The sequence below is a fragment of the Urocitellus parryii genome, chromosome 14 (assembly GCF_045843805.1).
Source record: "Urocitellus parryii isolate mUroPar1 chromosome 14, mUroPar1.hap1, whole genome shotgun sequence".
Classification (NCBI taxonomy): Eukaryota; Metazoa; Chordata; class Mammalia; order Rodentia; family Sciuridae; genus Urocitellus; species Urocitellus parryii.
In genome coordinates this window covers 41,316,842-41,337,705 of record NC_135544.1, presented here as the reverse complement: position 1 = coordinate 41,337,705, position 20,864 = coordinate 41,316,842, and the positions used below count along the sequence as shown (strand labels likewise).

The following is a 20,864-nucleotide window of genomic DNA, read 5'->3' as shown; positions in this document are numbered from 1 at the left end:
ACATGAAGCAAGATTCACAGAAATGTAGGAAGGCAGCATAGAATGGGTCTTGAGATTTTATTGAAGTTTTCCTGATGGCTCCTACTTTCTCATTGAAATTAACTGAAGTATTGGAAGCCCAAGCAAAGTTGAGAAAGTAGCAGGATCAACGAGCATCCAGCATGGCCACCTTTGGTTAAAATAGGATCAGCTGGCATTTTTTTTTTTCCCCCTCTAGCCCCTTGATATTGAGCAGATTCAGGTAAGGAGTGGGCAGTTCCTCATTTGGCTTAGGCATCTAACAGATACACACAGACACATGTATAACTCAAGTGGAGTTGAGGCTGTAGGTGTGAATGATAGGATGACAGGGAATTGACCCTAAATGCTGTGTGAAGAAGGAAGCAGAATGGACTGGGTACAATGAAAAGATTAGTAAATCTTGGGGTATGGTCAGGTTGAAAAATTGCTGGGGTAGTAGTAAAAAGATGGGAAATGATGTTTAGATAGTAGAATGCTTGGAATTGATATTAGGGAGGTTTTCATTATTGGTACTGACAAGGTATTTGTCAAGCCCTAGTCTACTAAGTCATTGAAAGAGTAAGTCAAGGAATGGAGTGGTCAGCATATTAAAGGAGTCATCTGGATCAGTACCAATTATGATAATAGTAATCTGGACGGAATCCCACTTAAGCCAGTAGGTAAATGTTTGAACTTGGTCTTGTGTCATTGCCAAGTAATATATATTATCTTCCAGATCATTTTATAAATTTCATTTTTCCTTGGTTATATTATTCCACATACATGTTTAAAAGTATACGTAGAAACTCCACTGTTGAACTCCTAAGAGTTCACATTAAGTAAACTTGAGTCCGGTAGTGATTTTTTATTAAATCCAGGTTGGATCAGTGTTTCATGAAAGCATAGACAAAGAGTGAACAGAGAAGAGAGGTAGGGAAGTGCCCTTTATAAGCAACTAATAATAGCAGAGGAAGGGAAAGAGAGGTCTTTTTTACTCCAACAGGCCCAGGCGTTCAGAAATTTTGTAGTAAGAAATCCTGGCCTTCAGGTTCCACTAAGGTGTTGCCCTAGCCAGGAGCCTTTCAACTCTCAGAGGGAAAGACCTGGCCATCAAAAATAAAAGACTGTTTCTTACCTCTAGGTGCCTAGGGTGTCTGGATTTTAACAGAGAACTTGCAGTCTCACAGTGAGATACCTGGATCACTGGTTGGGAGAACAGGAGTCATGGAGATATTGTTAAAATGTAGTTTTAATAAGCCTGAGGCCAGGTACTCCAGAGGAGAGCTACCATGTCCCAAGTTGCCTGGTCAGTTTACTTGTGACCCTCCTGACCCGCAAAAACCCAATCCTTGTAGCTGTTATTAACTCAAGGCCCAGAAGAAACAAATTCTTAGTTGCCCATGCAATAAATACAGGTTGAGTATCTCTTCTATAAAATAATTAAAACCAGAAGTATTTCAGGTTTCAAAGTCTCAGATTTTGTAATGTTTGCATAAAACTTCTTTTTTTTTGGTACTGGGGATTGAAACCAGAGGTGCTCAGCCACATCCCCATCCCTGTTTTATATTTTATTTTGAGACAGGGTCTTGCCGAGTTGCTTAGGGCCTCACTAAATTGCTGAGGCTGGCTTTGAACTTGCTATCCTCCTCCCTCAGCCTCCCAAGCAGCTGGGATTACAGGCATGCACCACCACTACACTTAGAAAACTTTCATTCAAGCATCCTAACCCAAAACCAAAATGTTCCAAAATACAAAACCTTTTCAGCATCATGTTAGCATTCAAGAACTTTCAGATTTCAGAGTTTTGGATGAGGGATGGTCAACCTGTATTGAAACTAAATTTCCCGTAAGAGGAGGAGAGTCTAGGCATCCAGAGACATTAGACAATGACTTCCTGTGACCTTCAGATGACTTTAGTTGTCTTCCAAAATAGAATCAGGGTGTCACCAATTAGTCAGTCTGACTGCCATTTATTTGCATGTGGAAAAAAAAATAGGTCAGAAGAGCCTTATAAAAATTTTTAGTTAATTTTTTCCATCAATTTATTTCCGTATTTCTTAAAAACAAAGTTTGATACTGTTTTAAAATACTGTACACCAAACAAAGCAAACGGATTCATCCTGCAAGTTGGTCTACGTTCTCTTTACTTCTGTTTGCCAGATGATCTTCAATAATTTCTGCAAACAGATTCCTCTTCAACAGATTATATGCAAGAGGTAAAAGCTGGCCAGCTACTTTATGAAAATACTGAAAAATAAAAGAATATGACATTAAGCAGAGTAGCAGACAATACAAAAAAAAGCACTGTTTAACAAAGCCTACTTCCAAAAATGAACAACTAGCTGCTCAACCAGTGAACAGTGAATTTGGGGGCAGGCAACTGGTATTTTGTCCCACAAAGCAATTGTGTATCTCTAAAAGACTAATAGCACGTCTTGAAGGAAATTCAGAAGAAAAACAAGTTAAAATTAAAGCTTCCCTAGTCACTTAGGTTTTATCAAAATTTTTCATCCCCAGTTATGCCCTAAGTCCTCTTTCATTCTCTTCAGGGTATTCCCACCAGTCTAGATAGATATTAAGCTTTATTTTCTTTTGTAGCTTCTATAAGAATAGGTATGCCAAATACAGGGTTACAAATCACTCTCCCCTTTATCCTCAAACTTCTCTCCCACCCCTACCAATTAACCACTTCATCCCTGTTAAGAGTTATAGTCAGGTTTACTGAATTATTTTATCGTACTGCTTTTACATATATACTAATAGAAAAACTAGCAATGCTATATTCTTTTGTTGATAAGTTGTAAACATTTAGCACTTCACAAGAAGTACTGTGCTAAACCCTTTCATTATTTGTATATTACTCTTAAAAGTGTGCTATTTAGCTGAGTCACATCTTACAGCTGCTCTACTTATTTATGACTAGGTCCTTTCTGGCAGATTAAGTACTATCCTGGTCAATGCCTGTATCATTCTGGTAGTTAAACATTTTCATGAATTTTCCTGAAAACCACCATATATGAGGTAGGCGGGAAAAGGCAGTATTATATGATTTTATCAGGGTGCCCAGGATACACTCTTTCTGACCAGTGACATCAACTTCACCTGGTAACTTGTAAAATGCAAATTTTTAAGACCCACCCAAGAGCTCAGTCAAACTTGGGGAAGGATGGAGAGTACCAATCTATGAACAGTCCTCCAGATGATTCTGATGTATGCTAAAGTTAGCCATTGGTTTAGTCTTACTCTTCAAATGTGGTCTGTAAAGCAGGAGCATTACCATCACCTATCAGAAATGTGTAGTCTCAGTCTCATCCCAGATTTACTGAATCAGTTTGCATTTTAACAGTATCTCCAGGTGCTTCATAAGAACTTTACATTACAGTTCAGGAATTATGGACTTAAGACGCCGATTTTGAAATCAGACTGCTTATGTGAACACAGGCAAGATGCTTTACCCCTCTGACTAGTTACAAAGTAGGTTAAATGAGAACTAAATGGCCTAAGTGTAGTGTATATGCACATGTTATATATAACTAGATACAAAGATGTTGGAAAAAAATTGCCCAATATTACACATCCTAGGAAGATATGATTTAAATCCAGTTTAGCCCTAGAAGCATGTAAGAGCTTCTACACCTTATTGTCTTTTTAAAACCTTGAGACAAATAACTGAGTAAGCACTGATTTAGCTGTGAAGTATTTTTTTATTTAATTAGCAAATATCTAATAATTAATGATACCCCCCATATCTTAACCTAAAAAGTATGTTAAAATCATTTGTTGTTCAGCACAGTAGCAGCATGGTGCATGCCTATAATCCCAGAAACTCTGGAGGCTGAGGCATGAGGATTGCAATTTTTGAGGCCAATCTGGGAAACTCAGGAAGACCCTGTCTCAAAATACAAAGGCTGGGGATGTAGCTCAGTGGTGGAGTACCCCTATGTTCAATCCCAAGTACCACCAAAAAAAACCCCAAAAAACAAACAAAAAAAACCCTAAGAATTCAAGTATGATAGCAGATACCCCACCACAACAGAAATGAAATGGAACCAAAGGAAAGGTGTATATGTATGTATATGCTCTCATATGCACACTAACACACCAAACTAAATGGTGTTCCCCTAAAATATGTCTGATAGGTAATGTTAACCTGAAAGAAATCATCCTGGTTATTTGCCTTCACCAGAATACAAAATAGATTTCAAAAAATTACTTTCAGAATGCATGCTTAAAAATCACTTCAAAAAGTTCACTTTGAAATACATGCTGAATCCATACCCTATCTCTGCTGGAACTTGGGGATATAAATGTGCACAGAGGAGTGTGTGGTACTGGGTGGGAGGTGGAGTTTTACTCACGTGTGAACCATAGCAAAAGAGGTCCATTCCCAGCTCTAGCCCCATGCCATAATCACACTCATCATTGGCAAACTGCACAAAAGTCATCATTTCCTGAATGGGAGCGAATGCTTTCAGTCTCTCCTCATCACTTGCAGCCTCAACAATTGTCTTGCAAATTCTCTTGAGGTCAGCTAAAATAAATCAATGATATAAAGAAATCATCTATACAATTATAAAGATCATAAACATTTTCATCTGTAAAAATGATGCGACTTTAGTAATTTGCCTTGCTTCAGTTTAGAATGGAAATTTTATAGTTTTTCTACTTGGGGTTCAAGCATAAAAATGGATTAGCAGAAAAGACTTTTTGTCTTGGCAAGGTGTGACTTTCACAATGGAGTTAATTTTAATCCCGATTTTATATAAGCTTTAGATGAGTTTTCAGGAGGGTAGTCTAGGAATCTACAAGCTTTGAACAACCCTGGCTCATCTTTATTTTTTATTTTTTTATTTTTGGGCAGCACTCAGGGATTCTATATCACTGAGCTACCTCCCCAGCTTTTATTTTTTTTTTTTATTTTGAGGGGCGATCCTCCTACCTCAGTCTTCCAGGTCTCTGGGATTATAGGCATGTACCAATATGCCCAGCTTCATCTCAGTTGTAATTGTCCTCAAACTGTAGGCAGTTAGTTTAAATTTGCCTTTTTAAGTAGTTGGAAAATAAAACAAAAAACCAAAACAGGAATATGAAGCAGAGACTGTAGCTCACAAAATGCAAAATATTTGCTGTGGAGCCCTAGACAGAAAGATTACCAAGCTCCAGACCAGACCATGCACTGTGTTAGGAGGTGGATTAAAAACAGAAAATACAAATAAAGTTACTTTTTTTTTCCTGCCCTGTCCTATTAAAAAGAATTATTATTTTTGAATAAAAAACAAAGTGACAGCTATATAGAAGACAAAAAAAATTGCAGAATTACATCTTTACTAAAGCCTTTACCAAAATGGGAAAAGTGTAGCCATGGTGAAAGTGTAATTTGAGGTAACAAAAGAAAAATTTTAATAAGAAGGAAAAACAGTGACCTCACATTTCTAATTTGGCTTTCAACATTTTCTTAATTTTCTGAATGCCAATCTATCTCAGATCTCAGGATGTAAATGAGACTGAATATCCTAAATATCTAATTAGACTTCCTTTTGTCAAACAGCAGTACTTTTGACAAATTATGTCTTAACAGATTACTAAAAAAACCATTTGTAGACAAGGTGATACAAGAAATGGTTCAAATATTAATAAATGCACTTGAGAATGACATATAATTTAAAGTTATATGTCAAAGTCACAATATTCTGATAATACTAGTTAAAAAATATGGTGATTATCAAAAGCAGTAAAGGTATACCAGGATTTTTAACCTGGTGTATATTATTTGATTCAGTTGTGATGGCCATGCAGAATACATGCTGTTCTATGAGGTGACATAATATGTTCTGTTCCCTTTCCCACCTTTGATAGCCAGTATCACACTGGATAAATAACCTTTATCACCTATATTCCTAGCTAAAAATGATAGTGATGTTTATTGGTTTCAAATCTTTTTAAAGTTAAATAAGTTTCATGATCTTTTTTTCCCTCCTTTGGAAAAATCGGTGCCAATTATTTCAAGGAAAAGCATGAGCTTCCTTCAAAACCCTCCTTTCTTAAGAATAAAAAAATAAGTGGTTCCTTCCTGTAATCATAAAATATAGCTAACTGATCAGGACCCTTAGAATCTATCTCACCACAGTGCGCCAGGCCATCAATCAGGGTTGCTATGGAAGTAAAGATCTGTTTGTTTTAGGAAACACTTTAAGGTTTATCAATTTCTGGTATTATATTTTCAGGTTTTGTCCCTGGCAAATCACATGGGCTAGAAAAGAGTAAGCAACTTACAAGAATTATTGAGCTAGAAAACTACTGAAGAACAGAGATGAGGACAGCTTACTATCAACATAAGGATAAAACATTCTACAGAAATTCATTTAACAGAAGCTCTATTGTAATTCTCTGTGAATACTGACTCAAAAATGAAAGCTTAAATGTTACTACTCAGAACACTTGATTTAACAATTTTGGAGGTCTAATACTTAATTCCTATTGTAGCCTGTCACTAACACCAACTGGAATACTTAAGCTAGGCCACAGTAGTTTTGTCTAAGATTCAGGTAACTGTCTAAGCAACTATTTTCACTTTGTATAAACTCTACAAGTATGAGATCTAGTTCCCTCATTTACTACTACTAATAAACACTGTGAACCTATTTCCCTTTTGAAAATGGGAATAAAATGATGAGTTATGTGAAGATCACATAATATTATGTATATAGCATTTTATATAGTGAATCATGACATTTGAGATTGTGCCATAAACTGGGCGTGGTGGTCCATACTAGTAATCCCAGAGACTTGCAAGACTGAGGCAGGGGGATCAAAAGTTCAAGGTCCGCCTTGGCAATTTAGGGAGACATTGTCTCAAAATTTAAAAAATGTAGTTCTGTGGTAGAGTACCCCTGAATTGAATCCCCAGTGCTAAAAAAATTCAGGTTAAAATAATAATGTAGGAAGCTTCAAAGAGGATTTTGAATCGTTAATAACTAGCAAAAAGTTTAACTGACTTGCTGATCCCTGTCACATATTAAACTGCCAATCGATTATACCTCTTGGCAGGCAACACTTGGCAAGACAAGAAGATATTAGATTCTTAATTTTACATCTTTCTACTACTTTCCATTCAAAAATAAGCTATAAAAGAACTTAAAACCTATAATAGTAGGCTTAATATTGAACACAAAACTTCAAGACCACAACTAAGGTAAGATAACAGCCTTTATTCCAGGGTGCCATGATTCAAAATCCACTACCCCAAAGTTTCAGACTGCTATCGCTATAACAAACACTCTCAACTTTGCCTAAATGAGATAGTAATGATGCTTTTTAAAGCTGTGGGTGGACTAGTAAGCAGGAAGGCAGAAGAGAAGGTCACTTAGGGTACAAGAGAAAGACTGTACGACAGGAACTAAGTACTATACTCCTTCCCCAACAGAGATCAATTGAGAGATATGGGACAGATCAGCTTGTCTAATTAAAATATAAAACGGACTAATTATACAACTGATGTTTTTCTAGTATCCACATTAAAGAAAACTGTGAAATTAAGATATTTAACCTAGTATTTCTAAAATAGTATTTCAACATACATTCAATATAAAAATTAATAATGCTGATTCAACTTATAAATTTACATTAAAATTAAAATAAATTACAAATTCTTCTCTCAGTCATACCAGCCACATTTGACGTGCTGGTGGCCACAGGTGGCTAGTAGCCATGGTACTGGACAGCTTAGCCACCTTTATTTCCTCATGAATTCCTCTAATGTGGTAGGAATACAGGAAAAAAATAGTTATAAATGAATAGTTGTCTTATAAGACATCTCAATCTCAAAGTCTGAGAACAGGTCCTCCAGAGAACTGGTTAAAATGCAAACTCCCAGGACCAATACTAGAAACTGGAATGACCAATATTAATTAGTTCTGTTCTGAAAAACGGATGGTCAAATGTGTGTGCTGGGCAAGAATACTTGTTTCCACCTTGAGGAGGTGCTAATTTTTACTTCCTATTAAGTTCTCTTCAACAGGATGATAAATAAAAGAATACCAACAGGGATGCTCACAATAAGAAGTGAGTAGAGGGGAAGAGAAAAGAGCTGAGAAATGATTTCAATTCTTTTTTTCCAACTGCAATAATTAGATCTTGTGTAGTAGTTCATTTTCTAAGTGTCTTTCATATATATATATATATGAGTATTTCAGGATCTTGGGTTTATAAAAACGAAATAGTTTTACATGAAGATTATAACGTTTACAAAAAACTATAAAAATACTATTTCAAAAATCACTATTTTGTAAGTTGACTTAATGTCAAAGGTTATGAAAGAGCTCAGAAAAAGTAATTTACGTGACAGGTTAAAATTCTTTAAATTCTTAAACATAATTAGCATACTCAGCACTATGAGGCAAGCACTGTATGCTAACACTTTATATAATCTTTTACTTCTCAAATACCTCTATAAACTGAGTGCCATTAATCTCACTTTGCACATAAAAAAGACAAGGTTTAATGAGGCTACATAATTTGCTATGAACCCAGTTTTAATTCAGGCATGACTAAAACCTAAGTTTGCTCTTTATTACTACCTATTTCTAAATATAAGGAAAACCTTCTTCCATATATATTAACATATTTGCACACGTTTACGTATAAAATATATTACCATCTGTTTCAGGGAGCTCTCTGTACCCAACATCATTTTTATCTACTGGAACAACCAAACCTGCACTGTGAAAGGTCTTTGTCACGACCTAAATTAAAGAAAGAGATAAACATGAAATTAAATCACGGCAAACAGACCAAACAAAAAGGAATAAGAGAAAAACCTAAAATAAGCACACAAACTCTGAATATATTTGTTTAAACATAACATTCCATGATACTTAATTTCAGAAAATTTGGACTCTGGTGAAAATTCGATATTCTCTCCTTTAAAATTAGCTAGAAGTCAAATACTTGTTTTTATAATTGTAAGTAATTATAAAAGAATGATATAAATGGCTTTTATTAATTGTGCTAGTCATTTTTTAAGTCTGTATTTGATCCATTAGGAAGGAATCTAAGTACTTCCTATTACAGGAGGCAGGTCAGAACATGGGTTTTTCCCTGAGGTCAATGCATCTTCCAGGTACAAAGCATAAAAACCAGGGTTTAAAAAGAAGACAGAAGGAACAGGGTTCTTTTAGTGAGAAGTAGAGGACAGCATTTCTCTCATTTATCCTGCCAAAATCACTCCCTATTTTTACCTGGAAAATTCAGGCCTGTTGACAAACTTCCCCAAAGTAGGGCAGTTTTTAATTATGTGGTGCCCTTTGCAGGCAAATCATATAATCTTTGCTTTTATTAAGTGGTAATTATCATAGATAAAAAAGGCCCGACTAGGACTACCACCATCATAATTCTTCCAATCAACATCCTTCCTCTTATTCACACCAGTGGAGTTATTTTTAGGTTATTCTTTTAATAAAAGATCTGCTTCAATAGTCTACTTCTTTGTGCAGTCCAGTGAGAGCTACCAAGACAGAAGAAGGGCACATTTCAAAAGTAAACTTTTTTTGGCGGGGGGGGGGGGGGGGGGGCAGTACTGGGATCAAACTCAGGGCTTCGTGCATGCTAGGAAGCACTCTACCATGAACCTATATTCCCCATTCCTTTCTGCTTTGTTTTATTTTGAGACAGTCTTGGCGAGTTGTCCAGGCTAGCCTTGAACTTGCCATTATCCTGCCTCAGTTTCCTGGTAGCTGGGATTACAAATGTATACCATGATACCAGCAAACAAACTCTCATTTTAAAATTTTCTCACTTATGTCTCTGTACATTATATTATTTAATTCACACATGTCCATTCTTGCTTCTTTATCTTTTATTGCTGGGCACAGTCTATAATCCAGCCACTCAGGAATCTGAGGCAAGAAGATTCCAAGTCCCAGGCCAGCGTGCATAACTTAGTAAGATCTTGTCTCAAAACAACAAAAAAAAAAAATCAAAAACAATAACAAACCAAGGATTATAGGATGTAGCTCAGTGATAAAGCACCGCCGAGTTCAATCCCCAGTAGCCCCCCCCCACGCCACACACACACACACACACAAACATCCTAAAACACAATGTCCTCATTATCTTTTATTAAGCCACAAAAAGGATAGATTTTGCAAAGGAAGTTTACAGACAACTACTCACTATTTGGGATAAAACAAAGTTATAGCCTTGTATCTTTATACCCCCAAAAAATTACAGATGGATTTTAGGATTAATATAAAAACAAACCTATAAGTAAACTACTGAAAGGCAAATATTTTTTTTCTAATTCTGTGTTGGAGAAGGAAAAGAGCTAACAATATTTAAACAAATCAAGTAGGAAAAAAAATCAAGAAAACAATTTAGACAAATTAACTGATGGAAAATAACTGCAAAACATATAATGATAAAATTCATAGTTGGGCACAGTGATGCATGCCTGTAATCCCAGTGACTCAAGAGGCCGGAGGATCCCGAGTTCAAAGCCAGCTTCAGCCAGCCTCAGCAACTTAGCAAGGTTCTAAGCAACTTAGTTGAGACCCTGTCTCAAAACAAAATATAAAAAGGATGTGGTTCAATCCCCAATACCAAGAAAAAATAAAATTACTGTCTCTAAAACTATAAAGCCTTTAAAGGAAAAGACTAACACTCAAAACACAAGAATAAGAATAATTCTAACCTTGATAGAAAAATGGCCAAGTTAGGCAGAGTCACAAAATAAAGACAATTGCTTGACAAATATCTTTCCTCCTCAGAGGTTGTAAGAAGAATCTTTTTACAGCAAAGCAAAATTCTGTTAGCTTATCTGTAAACTTACCCTGAAATTTACGATTAAAAAACCAAAAGGATCCACAACTCAGAAGTGCTTGCTTCTTTGCAAATACTTTACTCAACACTGCAGGCATTAGGTGATACAAAAATAAATGTTGATGGGAAAGAGGAAGGACTTTAATAATACATGTTTAATACATGTTAACTGGAGAGAATGAACAAATCCCCCTCTACACACTGTCTTTCAAAACAGAACTATCTTCAAGGTCCTTACCCAAGTCACTCTAAAGCCTATCTTTGCAAAACTAGCCCCTTCCAAAAATAAAACAAAACCTGGCACTAAGCAACACATCTTAGCCATTAGAAAAAGAAATTTAAATAAATATTAATACATACAAAGCTGCTTTCACTTAACTTTAACAAAGGATCAACTGATATAACAAGATTAAAAGAGTAGTAAAGTTAACTGGCACAAGTTAAGTGACTTAGCCTGTGTAGCAACCTACAGGAGTCATGTGACTGCTGCCCCACTACTATCCTCCTGGAGGTATCTGGAGGCCACCCAGGGAGTCCCTGAAAAATGGCTTCCAACATTTTTAGGATAGGGCTAGAGAAGAGAAAGTGCAGGTAGGGAAATATCTGCTAAACAACATAGCAGTCAGATCAACACATTGAAATCATACTTTCTTATCTCTCTGTTTCATCTTCAGGGTTCTCTGTTCAAGTGAGTACCCCAGTTTTCTGGCTGCTTCTGTGAGTTTTTCATCTACGTTTTTCAACAGACTAGCTTTCTTTTTGTCTGTTACTTCTTTAAGTTTTTTCATCAAAAATAATCTGGAAAAGAAGTAAAAGCCCACATTATATTGCTGATCACTGTACTAAGTACAAAGAAGCTAAGATAAAAACACCAAATTCCATGCAAGAAAGTCTTCAGAATCATTACCAATGGTTCTCTCGAAATTCCTAATAGTTTTCCTCAAACAAGGGAAAAGTAATATTAATAAAAAGTTGCCAGTCACAGAAATAGCAAATATGATTCAAGTTTGTAGTATTTCTTAATTATAGAGAAGTAAGAGCTATTTAAAAAGCTGAGATTAAGTCAAGTCTTAAGCATTGCTTGAATATTAAGACACAGCATGCTGCTTTGGAGAAGTCTGGTATAAGACGTCAAAGTAGTACGTAAATACCAAAAAGGATTTTTTATTTTTAAAGAGCCAGAGGACACTGTTATAATACTTAGGGTAAACAGATTTTTTTAAATGTTCACTTCAAATCTGTTAAGACAAATTTAGAAAATATAGAAGGAAAGCTTATACAAAAGCATAGTCCAAAGCAGTTTTTTAAAAGACTGTTAATGCCCAAAATAATTTTATATTTATCATAAGCAGGTTAAGATTTTTATCAGCAGTATAGAAGATCAAGAGTAAAAGGAAGAGCTGGAGTGGCAGCTGAACACACATGTTGATCCCCTTCCTTTGTAGCCAGTGCTAGGCCCCAGGAAGAAACACTTCTATTTGCTACCTACTTTTAAGAGTTTATAATGTCCACTGTAACACTGCCATGAGTTGAGAATTACAAAAGTCTTAGAAAATTTATAGTGGGTGCTATTCTTCACTCCTTTTTACATATCAGGAAACTGAAACATAAAGGATAATCAACTTACCCCAGTTTGGAGAGCTATTAATGGTGTTGATTAAAGTGCCATAGAAACCCAAAACACCCAAACCAGTGCTTCCTGATTCCAACACACATAGTTATACTAAACCTTACCTTCAATAATCATCAGCTATATACCTAGAGAATATATTCATATTAACTATAAGTTAATCAATCTTCAGTCCTTCCCAAGCTCTCTGGCATGGCATATAGAGCCTTCAAGTTTCTCTGGCCCACATATTTCCCACATTCATATGGAATTACTGCTCCCTTGCCTAAAACACTTTCCTTTCTAATCTTTCTAGTAAGTTCTTATGCAGGCATCAAGGCTCTTTACCACATTATTATAAGTATCTTTATACTTATTAGTGAAACATTGTCTCAGCTTCAAATGTACTTTCCAACAGTCTGCTTCTTTATATTGTTATTTTTTTTTTTTTTTTTGGTCAGTGTGGTGCTGGGGATTGAGCCCAGGATCCTGATCATGTTAGGCAAATGTTCTAACACTGAGCTATATCCTCAGCCAAAGATTAACCAATATTTTCATTAAATAAAATAACTAGATATATGACACACGTTTTGTCGAGATAATCCAAGATTATCTACAAAAGTCATGAAAATGCTCTCTAGAAATCTACATCTTTTGGATTACCATAATTCCCCTTTGCAATAGACTGTAAATGTGCTAACAGATATTTAATTGTAAATAGAAGAATTGAAATAGAACATTTTCTTACTTGACTGCAGCAAACACATTATCTCCATTTTGAACAATTGTACAATTTTTCTTTGCTTCATTTATACCAACATATACAGGCAGTTCATCAGGAGAATCCCTGTTTTAACAAAAGATCAAAAATTTAGCTGCCCATAATGTATATTATCAGTCAACTAGAATTTAAAAGTAACAATTTATGCCTGTAAAACTAAAACAAATTTGCTAGGTTTTAACTCTCAGTTTCTTAGGAATATCTATGATGAACCTTATTTATACAACAGAATCTAAAATTAAGATTTTTAGTACCTACTTTTATACCCAAACACAAAGAAAGGGGGAATAAGGCCTGTCAAAAGAAATAGGAAAAATTATACACAAAATATACATAATCATTGATTTTAAAAGCTGTTAAAAATGGTGAAAAACTAAAAAAACAGGATAGAAGATTATAAGACAATAGAAATGACATGATCTTATTCAAGTATGTAATCAAACTGTTTTATTTTAAAATTGAGGAAACCAACACAGAGAGGTTAGGTTACTTGTACTAGGGCCTAGCAAATTAATGTCAAAGTCAGAAACAGAATCTAAACAACCCAATTTCTAGCCCCATGAGCATTCTTCTGTACAATACTTCTTCCTGGGTTCATTTTATCTTTTCCTCTATCATACTAAATCTCTAAAGAATCTCTACTGGTACAGGTGAACAAGGTATTTTCCACCTCAAACTAATTTTATTTCTTAACATTCTAAGCATCTGCATATATTCATTTAATCCTCCTAATATTCCTATCAAGTACATACAATTATTATTGCCATTATTTCCTCAGGGAGGAAACCGAGTCACAGAAAAACCATAGTCACTAATGACTCACATAGAAGGACCAGTCTTTTCAACTCTAGAGCCCACTCTAAACTACCAACTGCTACTGTGTCCCTTGGAAGCACCTGGCTTACCTAAATCAAAACAGCTGTTCTAAAATATCTATCTTTAGCTAAAGGAACGTTTCTGAACCCCCAAGGGAAAACAGGTTTATACCTACAAAGGAAAAAAAAAAAAAATCAGTGAGTTTCAGCCTGAAGAGTCACTATCCTATAGTAGGTTAAAACATCAAGAATAACAGATGGTTCATGTCATCACCAACAAGGGGAAAATGGTCTTTCACATTGGTAATGCCAGTGAATGTCTATTTACACTCACTGAACTACACCCTCAGCCCAAGATTAAGCAATATTTTCATTAAACAAAATAACAAATTATATGAGAGGCATATAAGAACATTAGTAGCCACATTTTAGAGGAGAAAAAGAAAAGATCCTTTACCTGAAATACCCCATGTGGTACTGAGTTTTATTATCGCCAATAATAATGGTCTGGAACTCAGGAGGATCATAGTAAAACCTCCAGTGAAGATTAAAGTTCAAACCTAATGATTTTTTCTTCATTTTATGTTTTCCAGCCAGAATATCATACGGACCCACTAATCGAAGTCCAAGACTTGTGGAAAGTGAATCTACAGAGAAAATAAATTTAGGCAAACAGGAAATACTGCCCTTTTATTAACAAACTACTTCTAAGTAATTACTACTTTAAAGAGCTTCTAAAAATAAAATACAAACAAACAAAAAACTTCATATGTGAAGATGTTACTTGTAAAAATTCCCATGGAAAAGAAATCAAGTGTTAACATTTAGGATTTTTTAAGATTTCCTCTTAAATTCACTAACAATCAGATTGATACTTCAAGCATTCTTATTTCAACCAAAGTAAGACTTTTGAACTGCTATAGGCAAAATAGAGCCAGAAACACTCACCTTACTCCTTACTACACTGCTGTCAACCTTAGATACATCAATTAAGGGACAGACAACAGATAGCAAAAAAGTGTGGATTAAGAATGATAAAACAGAGGCTGGGGCTGCAGTTCAGTAGTGGAATGCTTGCCTCATGTGTCTGAGGCCCTGGGTTCGATACTCAGCACCACACAAAATGAATAAATAAAATAAAGGTATTATGTCCACATACAACTAGTTTTTTTTAAAAATGACAATACGTTTTTTCCTCTTTATTTCAGTTAATTATCACTTCAGATTCCCTTGACTCTCTGATAGTCTATTTGGCCAATCCTAATCTTCCATGATTCCATTCTTTCTCCATTCACAGACCACTGAGGTACAGTGCTAAATAAAACCACAGTCATGAAATCTATGCAAAGATGCAACTTTTAACTCAGATGGGCCCTTGCTATTTCTCTAAGAGAAGGTAAGCACTCCTCCAGGCAGGATCCAGTTACACAAGGACACAGGGATGCAAGAGAGGTAACAAAGTGACTAAAAGCCTGGAAACATTGAAGATGTTCTTTTTTTTTTTTCTTTCTATGAACTACTTGTATCCTTGGTCCATGTTCCTATTATCTTTTTCATTTGGAGAAGCAGAATATTTCTGGAGCAACTCACCAGCTGGCTTTTCAGGATCAAGTTCTTCACAAAACTTCCAGAAGTGATAGAAATCTTCAGGTAGGGAAAGCTTATAATGATTTTCTACTTCTTTGCGAAGGTCACTGGAGACATCAGCTTCACAGGATTTACTCTTCTTCACATCAACTGCCTTTTCACACTGAAAATTGGCATATACAACTTTGTTCTCCAAAAGCAATTTCAGCAATTTTCCTTGCATAACACCATTGCTTATTCTTATTCACCCATCTCTGTGTGTATTTGTGCTTTTAAACACTTTTTTTTTGTACTGGGATTGAACCTAGGGATGCTCTACATAACTGAGCTACATCCCCAGCTCTTTTTTTTTTTTTTTTTTTTGGTTTATTTGACACAGAATCTTGCAAAGTTGCTCCGGCTAGCCTTAAACTTATGATCCTCCTGCCTTAGCCTCCTGATTCACAGGTGTGTACCTCTACTCATAGCTAAACACTCTTTTAAGTGTTAATTCTGAGTAAAGGCCTGGGAATTCTTTTGGACCAAGAAAAATGAAACATTTATATGGTGGTCAAGAGGAATCCACATAGCAAGTCTTTAAGTACATTTCTCTAAGATAACGGAAACAGAAAACAAAAAAGTAAAAAAAAAATTTAAAAAAGAATAAAAAGCAGAAAAAAAGGAAATAAAGGCAAGGCAGGTTTTGCTTTTATTTGGTTATCAAGATATGATCATGCATTTTGTTTAAAAAGCCACTAATCACTGCTGGGCATGATGGCACATGCCTGTAATCCCAGTGACTCAGGAGCTAAGCCAGGAGGACTGCAAGTTCAAGACTGGCCTCAACAACTTAGTGACACCCTAGGCAACTTTGCATGACCCTATCTCAAAAAATAAAAAAGAGCTGAGGATGTGGCTCAGTGGTTAAATACCCCAGTCCCTGGTTTCATTCTCTGGTACCAGGAAAAAAAAAAATCATATCAAAAGCAAATTATCATAGATAACTGTAAATAACTGAATATAGGAAGTTAATCAGTTAAAAAGCTGTTTCTTGAGCAAAGTGCAACCAGAGTTTCTTCAGGGTTATTTACTACAAGCATTACCGAGCCTTCCATTTTCGAATGATTTTCTCCTTTCTGACATTCCAAATAAAGAGGTTAGAAACAAGGTTAAGCATCAATAGTCTCTAACAAAATTAGAAGAATAGTGCTAAACTCTGGGCCCCAAATCCAATTATTTCAGAAAAGGCCTTTTAATGTCAGAAGTAGGTTATAAAACCTCTCTCTAGTGCCTCTGAAATGTGAATAGGCTAGATTTTACAAAGCCAGATGGATATCTGGTAAGTTTCTGCAGACAGTATAATTAGTTGAAAGATCTCTCTCTAGTTTTCTAAGTAGCAACTGTTTTTCTTTACAGGAACCTAAACCCTTTCTTTGTGAATTAAGTTCTTCCCATTTTATTCTTTTTTTCTACCTAATTAGTGGTTTCCAAATAGGAACCATCCTTCCCCTGACCCCACACCTTCCCAAAGGACATTTAACAATGTCTGGCAAAGTTTTGGTTGCCATAAAATAGGGGGCAGGGTTCTAGTGGCATCTAATGAGATAAGAGGCCATAGATGATGCTCAAATTCTACAATGCACAGGATAGATCCCCTCAGCAAATATTTTATCTGGATACAAATGTAAATAGTGCTACAATTGAGAATTCTGACCTAGATGTTTCACATATTTATATTCTTTTACTTTCCCATAGACTCAAGTTTACTGATGTTATTTTATGTATCAGTCTATAACATGTTTATAAATTAAATGATACAATGCTCAGGATGGCACTGTTCCACCAAGAAACCAGAACAAATGAAATGCCTATTGACAGAATGGGCGGTTAATATTTTTCAAACAATGGAATGTTATACTTACTGAAAAGGAAATACAGTTAAATGGCAATATAGACCTATCTTAATATAGAATTTAATGAAGAAAAAAGTCATCCAGATTATATGCAGTTTGACATTGGTATGTGGTACATGTCTATAATCCTAGCTACTGGAGACTGAGGCAGGAGGACTGCAAGTTTAGGGTCAGCTTAGCAACTTAGTGGGACACAGTCTCAAAATAAAAAATAAAAAGGACTGGGTCACTGCTCAGTGGTATGGCATTTGTTTAGCATTTTTAAGTCCCTAGGTTCAAACCCAGTAGCAAAAATTTTATATGCAGCATGACAGCCTTTTTATGATGTTCATAAACTAAAAAAAACATTGTTTATATACATGTTCACAGGTGATAAACTGTAGAACAAAGGCAAGGGGAAACAAAGTTCAGAATGCTATCTACACTGATTAGGGACTATAAGAAGTTAGGCAGGAAGGCTAGGGGAGGAACACATGTAGATGTGGAGCTACTGTCTGTGTTTGAGTTCTTGGGGTGGGCAGTGGGTTTACAGTTGTTGTATTAAATAGACAAGGTAAAAGAGGATCAGAAATCGACCAATAAGTTTATTACAGCCAGACTTATAATGCATCAATCCAAGGTCATTAAAATATTAATTTGAACAAAAGTATTGAAATAGGAATCAAACAATAAGTCAACAATAAGAACCATTTATAGTAAGAATTATAAAAACAAGGAATATTTATTGTGTACTTGTGTCTTACCACCATTCTAAGCACTTTCTACGGATTATCTCATTTAATCTTCACTAGCTTATGAGCTAATACTAGCATCCACTTTGCAGACAAGGACATTGAGGTTATGTAACTTTCCCTATATCCCTAACTAGAAGGTTGAAGAGCAGAGATTTAACCCCAGGTTTAAACATGGCTCCAGAACAGATTCTTAACTACCTCAACATATTGCTTCTGCAACTACAAATAAAAAATAGTAGAGGGCTGGAGATGTGGCCCAAGCAGTAGCGCCCTCACCTGGCATGTGTGGGGCCCTGGGTTTGATCTTCAGCACCACATAAAAATTAAAAAATATGTTGTGTCCAACAACTAAAAAAATATTTAAAAATTCTCTTAAAACAAAACAACAACAAAAAAACACCACACAGAAATATATGAAGTCCTGACTGGTCATCTCTTGTTTTTGTAACTGTCTTTGGCTCAAACTTAAGATGTTAGAAAAGCCTTAATGTGCATTGCAGAAAGGCAATTTTGCATAATGGTTAGTTTGTCTGGGTTTATCCAGACTTGACTCCACTGGTTTCCAGCTGTCCCCCTGGGCAAGTTACTTAACTTCTCAGTGCCTTGTTCTCTCATCTATAATTAAGGACTATAAAGTACCTGTATCACAGGATTGTTATGAGGAATAAATTATATTTAAAAATAAGAACAATCTTAACTAGCTATTATTGTTAGCTATTGATAGTCTCTACAGGATCATCTTCACCTTTGGTATTTTATTTATTTTTAAATGCATTTTTTAATACTAATTTTTTAGTAGTAGTTGGACACAACAACTATTTTATTTTTATGTGGTGCTAAAGATGGAACCCAGGGCCTGGCCCATGGTAAGCAAACGCTCTACCCTACAACCCCAGCCCCTGGCATTTTATTTTTTTGATTAAACCAAACCAGCTTTTCACTGCAGTTTCAAAGACTCACACACTAGTTCAGCATCTCCAAGTCCTTAACGACTAAAAATTTGAGACAGCTGTTCTCTTCAGACTTCACTCTCACCCAGGTGTTCCTAGAACGCATGCCTCAACGAGAAGAATGCCTGTAACCATAGCCCTCTCAACAATTAAGCTTTCAAACAATGCCACACCCTATCCAGTTTAATACAGCCAGAGAAATTTTTGTAAAACTTTCAATATCACAATGACACTTCTTTCCTAATTCCCTTATTACTAATGCAGTGCTTATGCGACTCCTGGAACTGTGTAAAAGTGTAAGAGAATGCGTACACTTTCTGTCCGACCTCAATAGTGCCTTTATGATCAGTCCTCCTTACTTCCCCATCTCCCAGGATCCTGCCAGGTAGAATGCTCCTTTGGGCCCCCCAATCCCCTACACTTTTACGTCAAAGGAACTCTTTGCTTTTCTTCTCTGCCTTGAAGAACCTTTTTCAAACACCAGTTGTCTTAAGTCTTCTTGAGCAATCCCCTGGAACTCGTTAAATCCTCCTCCAGTGTTTCCAGAGCACTTTCTACTCTCCAGCATTATCATCTCAAACAAAAAAGGTTACCGTAAAATGTTTATTCACTTGTGCCCGGTCTTCCCAGGCTGGGGGGCTCTACATGGGGCAGGGGTCGCCGGGCTCCTCCTGAACCCGCGGCGTCCTGCACAGGGTATGGGACGGCGTCGGTTTCCAATCAATGTGGCTGCGTGAATGAATGAGCAGCGCAGCTGGGTGGTTCAATCTGCTTCCCGAGGAACTGAGCCGAGAAAAGTCGGGCAGCAGACGTAAAGGCTACTTCCCAGTCCAATCCCCCGCAGGGCGGGAAACAGCGGCCCTGGACAAACCGCTGTTCCCGGGCACACAGCTGGCGCTCAATGGTTACCCGACGAATGCAAGGTGCTGCCCCCAGGTGTCCCGACTACACCTAAAGCTCCCCGCAGAGCCCGCTTAGCCTTTCAGGAAGTACCTGCTGCCCCTCCCTGGCGGGCCTGCGCTTGCCGCCGCCGCCGACCATTCTGCCTCTGCCGCGCCAGCGGCCGCGGTCTCGAGTTCCGGCTGCTACCGAAGGCATCCGACTGCTTCCGGGTTCAAAAGTCACCAATCCGAATCCCCACGCTGCCCCGGGAGCGCCAATTTAGAGCAAAGGCTCCGCCCATTCCCCGCCCCCTGAGAGTCACAGCGGGCCGCGGCCCCGCCCACCGCCCCCTTCCCTGCGGTGGCAATTGGTGCTTGATCTCTGCCCGGGTTCACTGTGCCCTCGGAATTGCCTTCCAGGGATGCTCCAGGATTCTCCACAGCTACCTAGTTTTGGTCTCCTTGAGGTGGACTTGAACCCGGGTGCGGTGGCCCAGGCCTGTAACCCCAGCCACTTGGGAGGATTGCAAGTTCAAGGCCAGCCTTGGCAATTTGACAAGACCTGTCTCAAAGTAAAAATAAGAAAATAAATGTTAGGAGTGGGAGGGGAAAGGAGGGGGTAGAAGGCATGGAGTAGAAAAGAAGGTGGAATAAGATGGACATCATTACCCTAAGTACATGTGTGAAGACACGAACGGTGTGAATAAACCTTGTATACAACCAAATATGAAAAGTTGTGCTCTATACGAGTAATATGAATTGTAATGCATTCTGCTGACATATATAACTTGGGAGGATTG

General features: G+C 36.8%; 1 protein-coding gene across 1 annotated transcript; it reads right to left on the bottom strand.

The window, feature by feature from the left end:
* Positions 1-1,959: 1,959 nt before the first annotated feature.
* Positions 1,960-20,260, bottom strand: Hpf1 (histone PARylation factor 1). Its single transcript, XM_026389727.2, has 8 exons — positions 20,177-20,260; positions 15,611-15,770; positions 14,478-14,667; positions 13,173-13,271; positions 11,463-11,613; positions 8,654-8,741; positions 4,359-4,531; positions 1,960-2,247 (listed from the first exon to the last, which is right to left on the bottom strand). Exons 1-8 carry the CDS (start codon positions 20,222-20,224, stop codon positions 2,116-2,118), a joined length of 1,041 nt encoding a protein of 346 aa, XP_026245512.1. The 5' UTR covers positions 20,225-20,260; the 3' UTR covers positions 1,960-2,115.
* Positions 20,261-20,864: the final 604 nt, after the last annotated feature.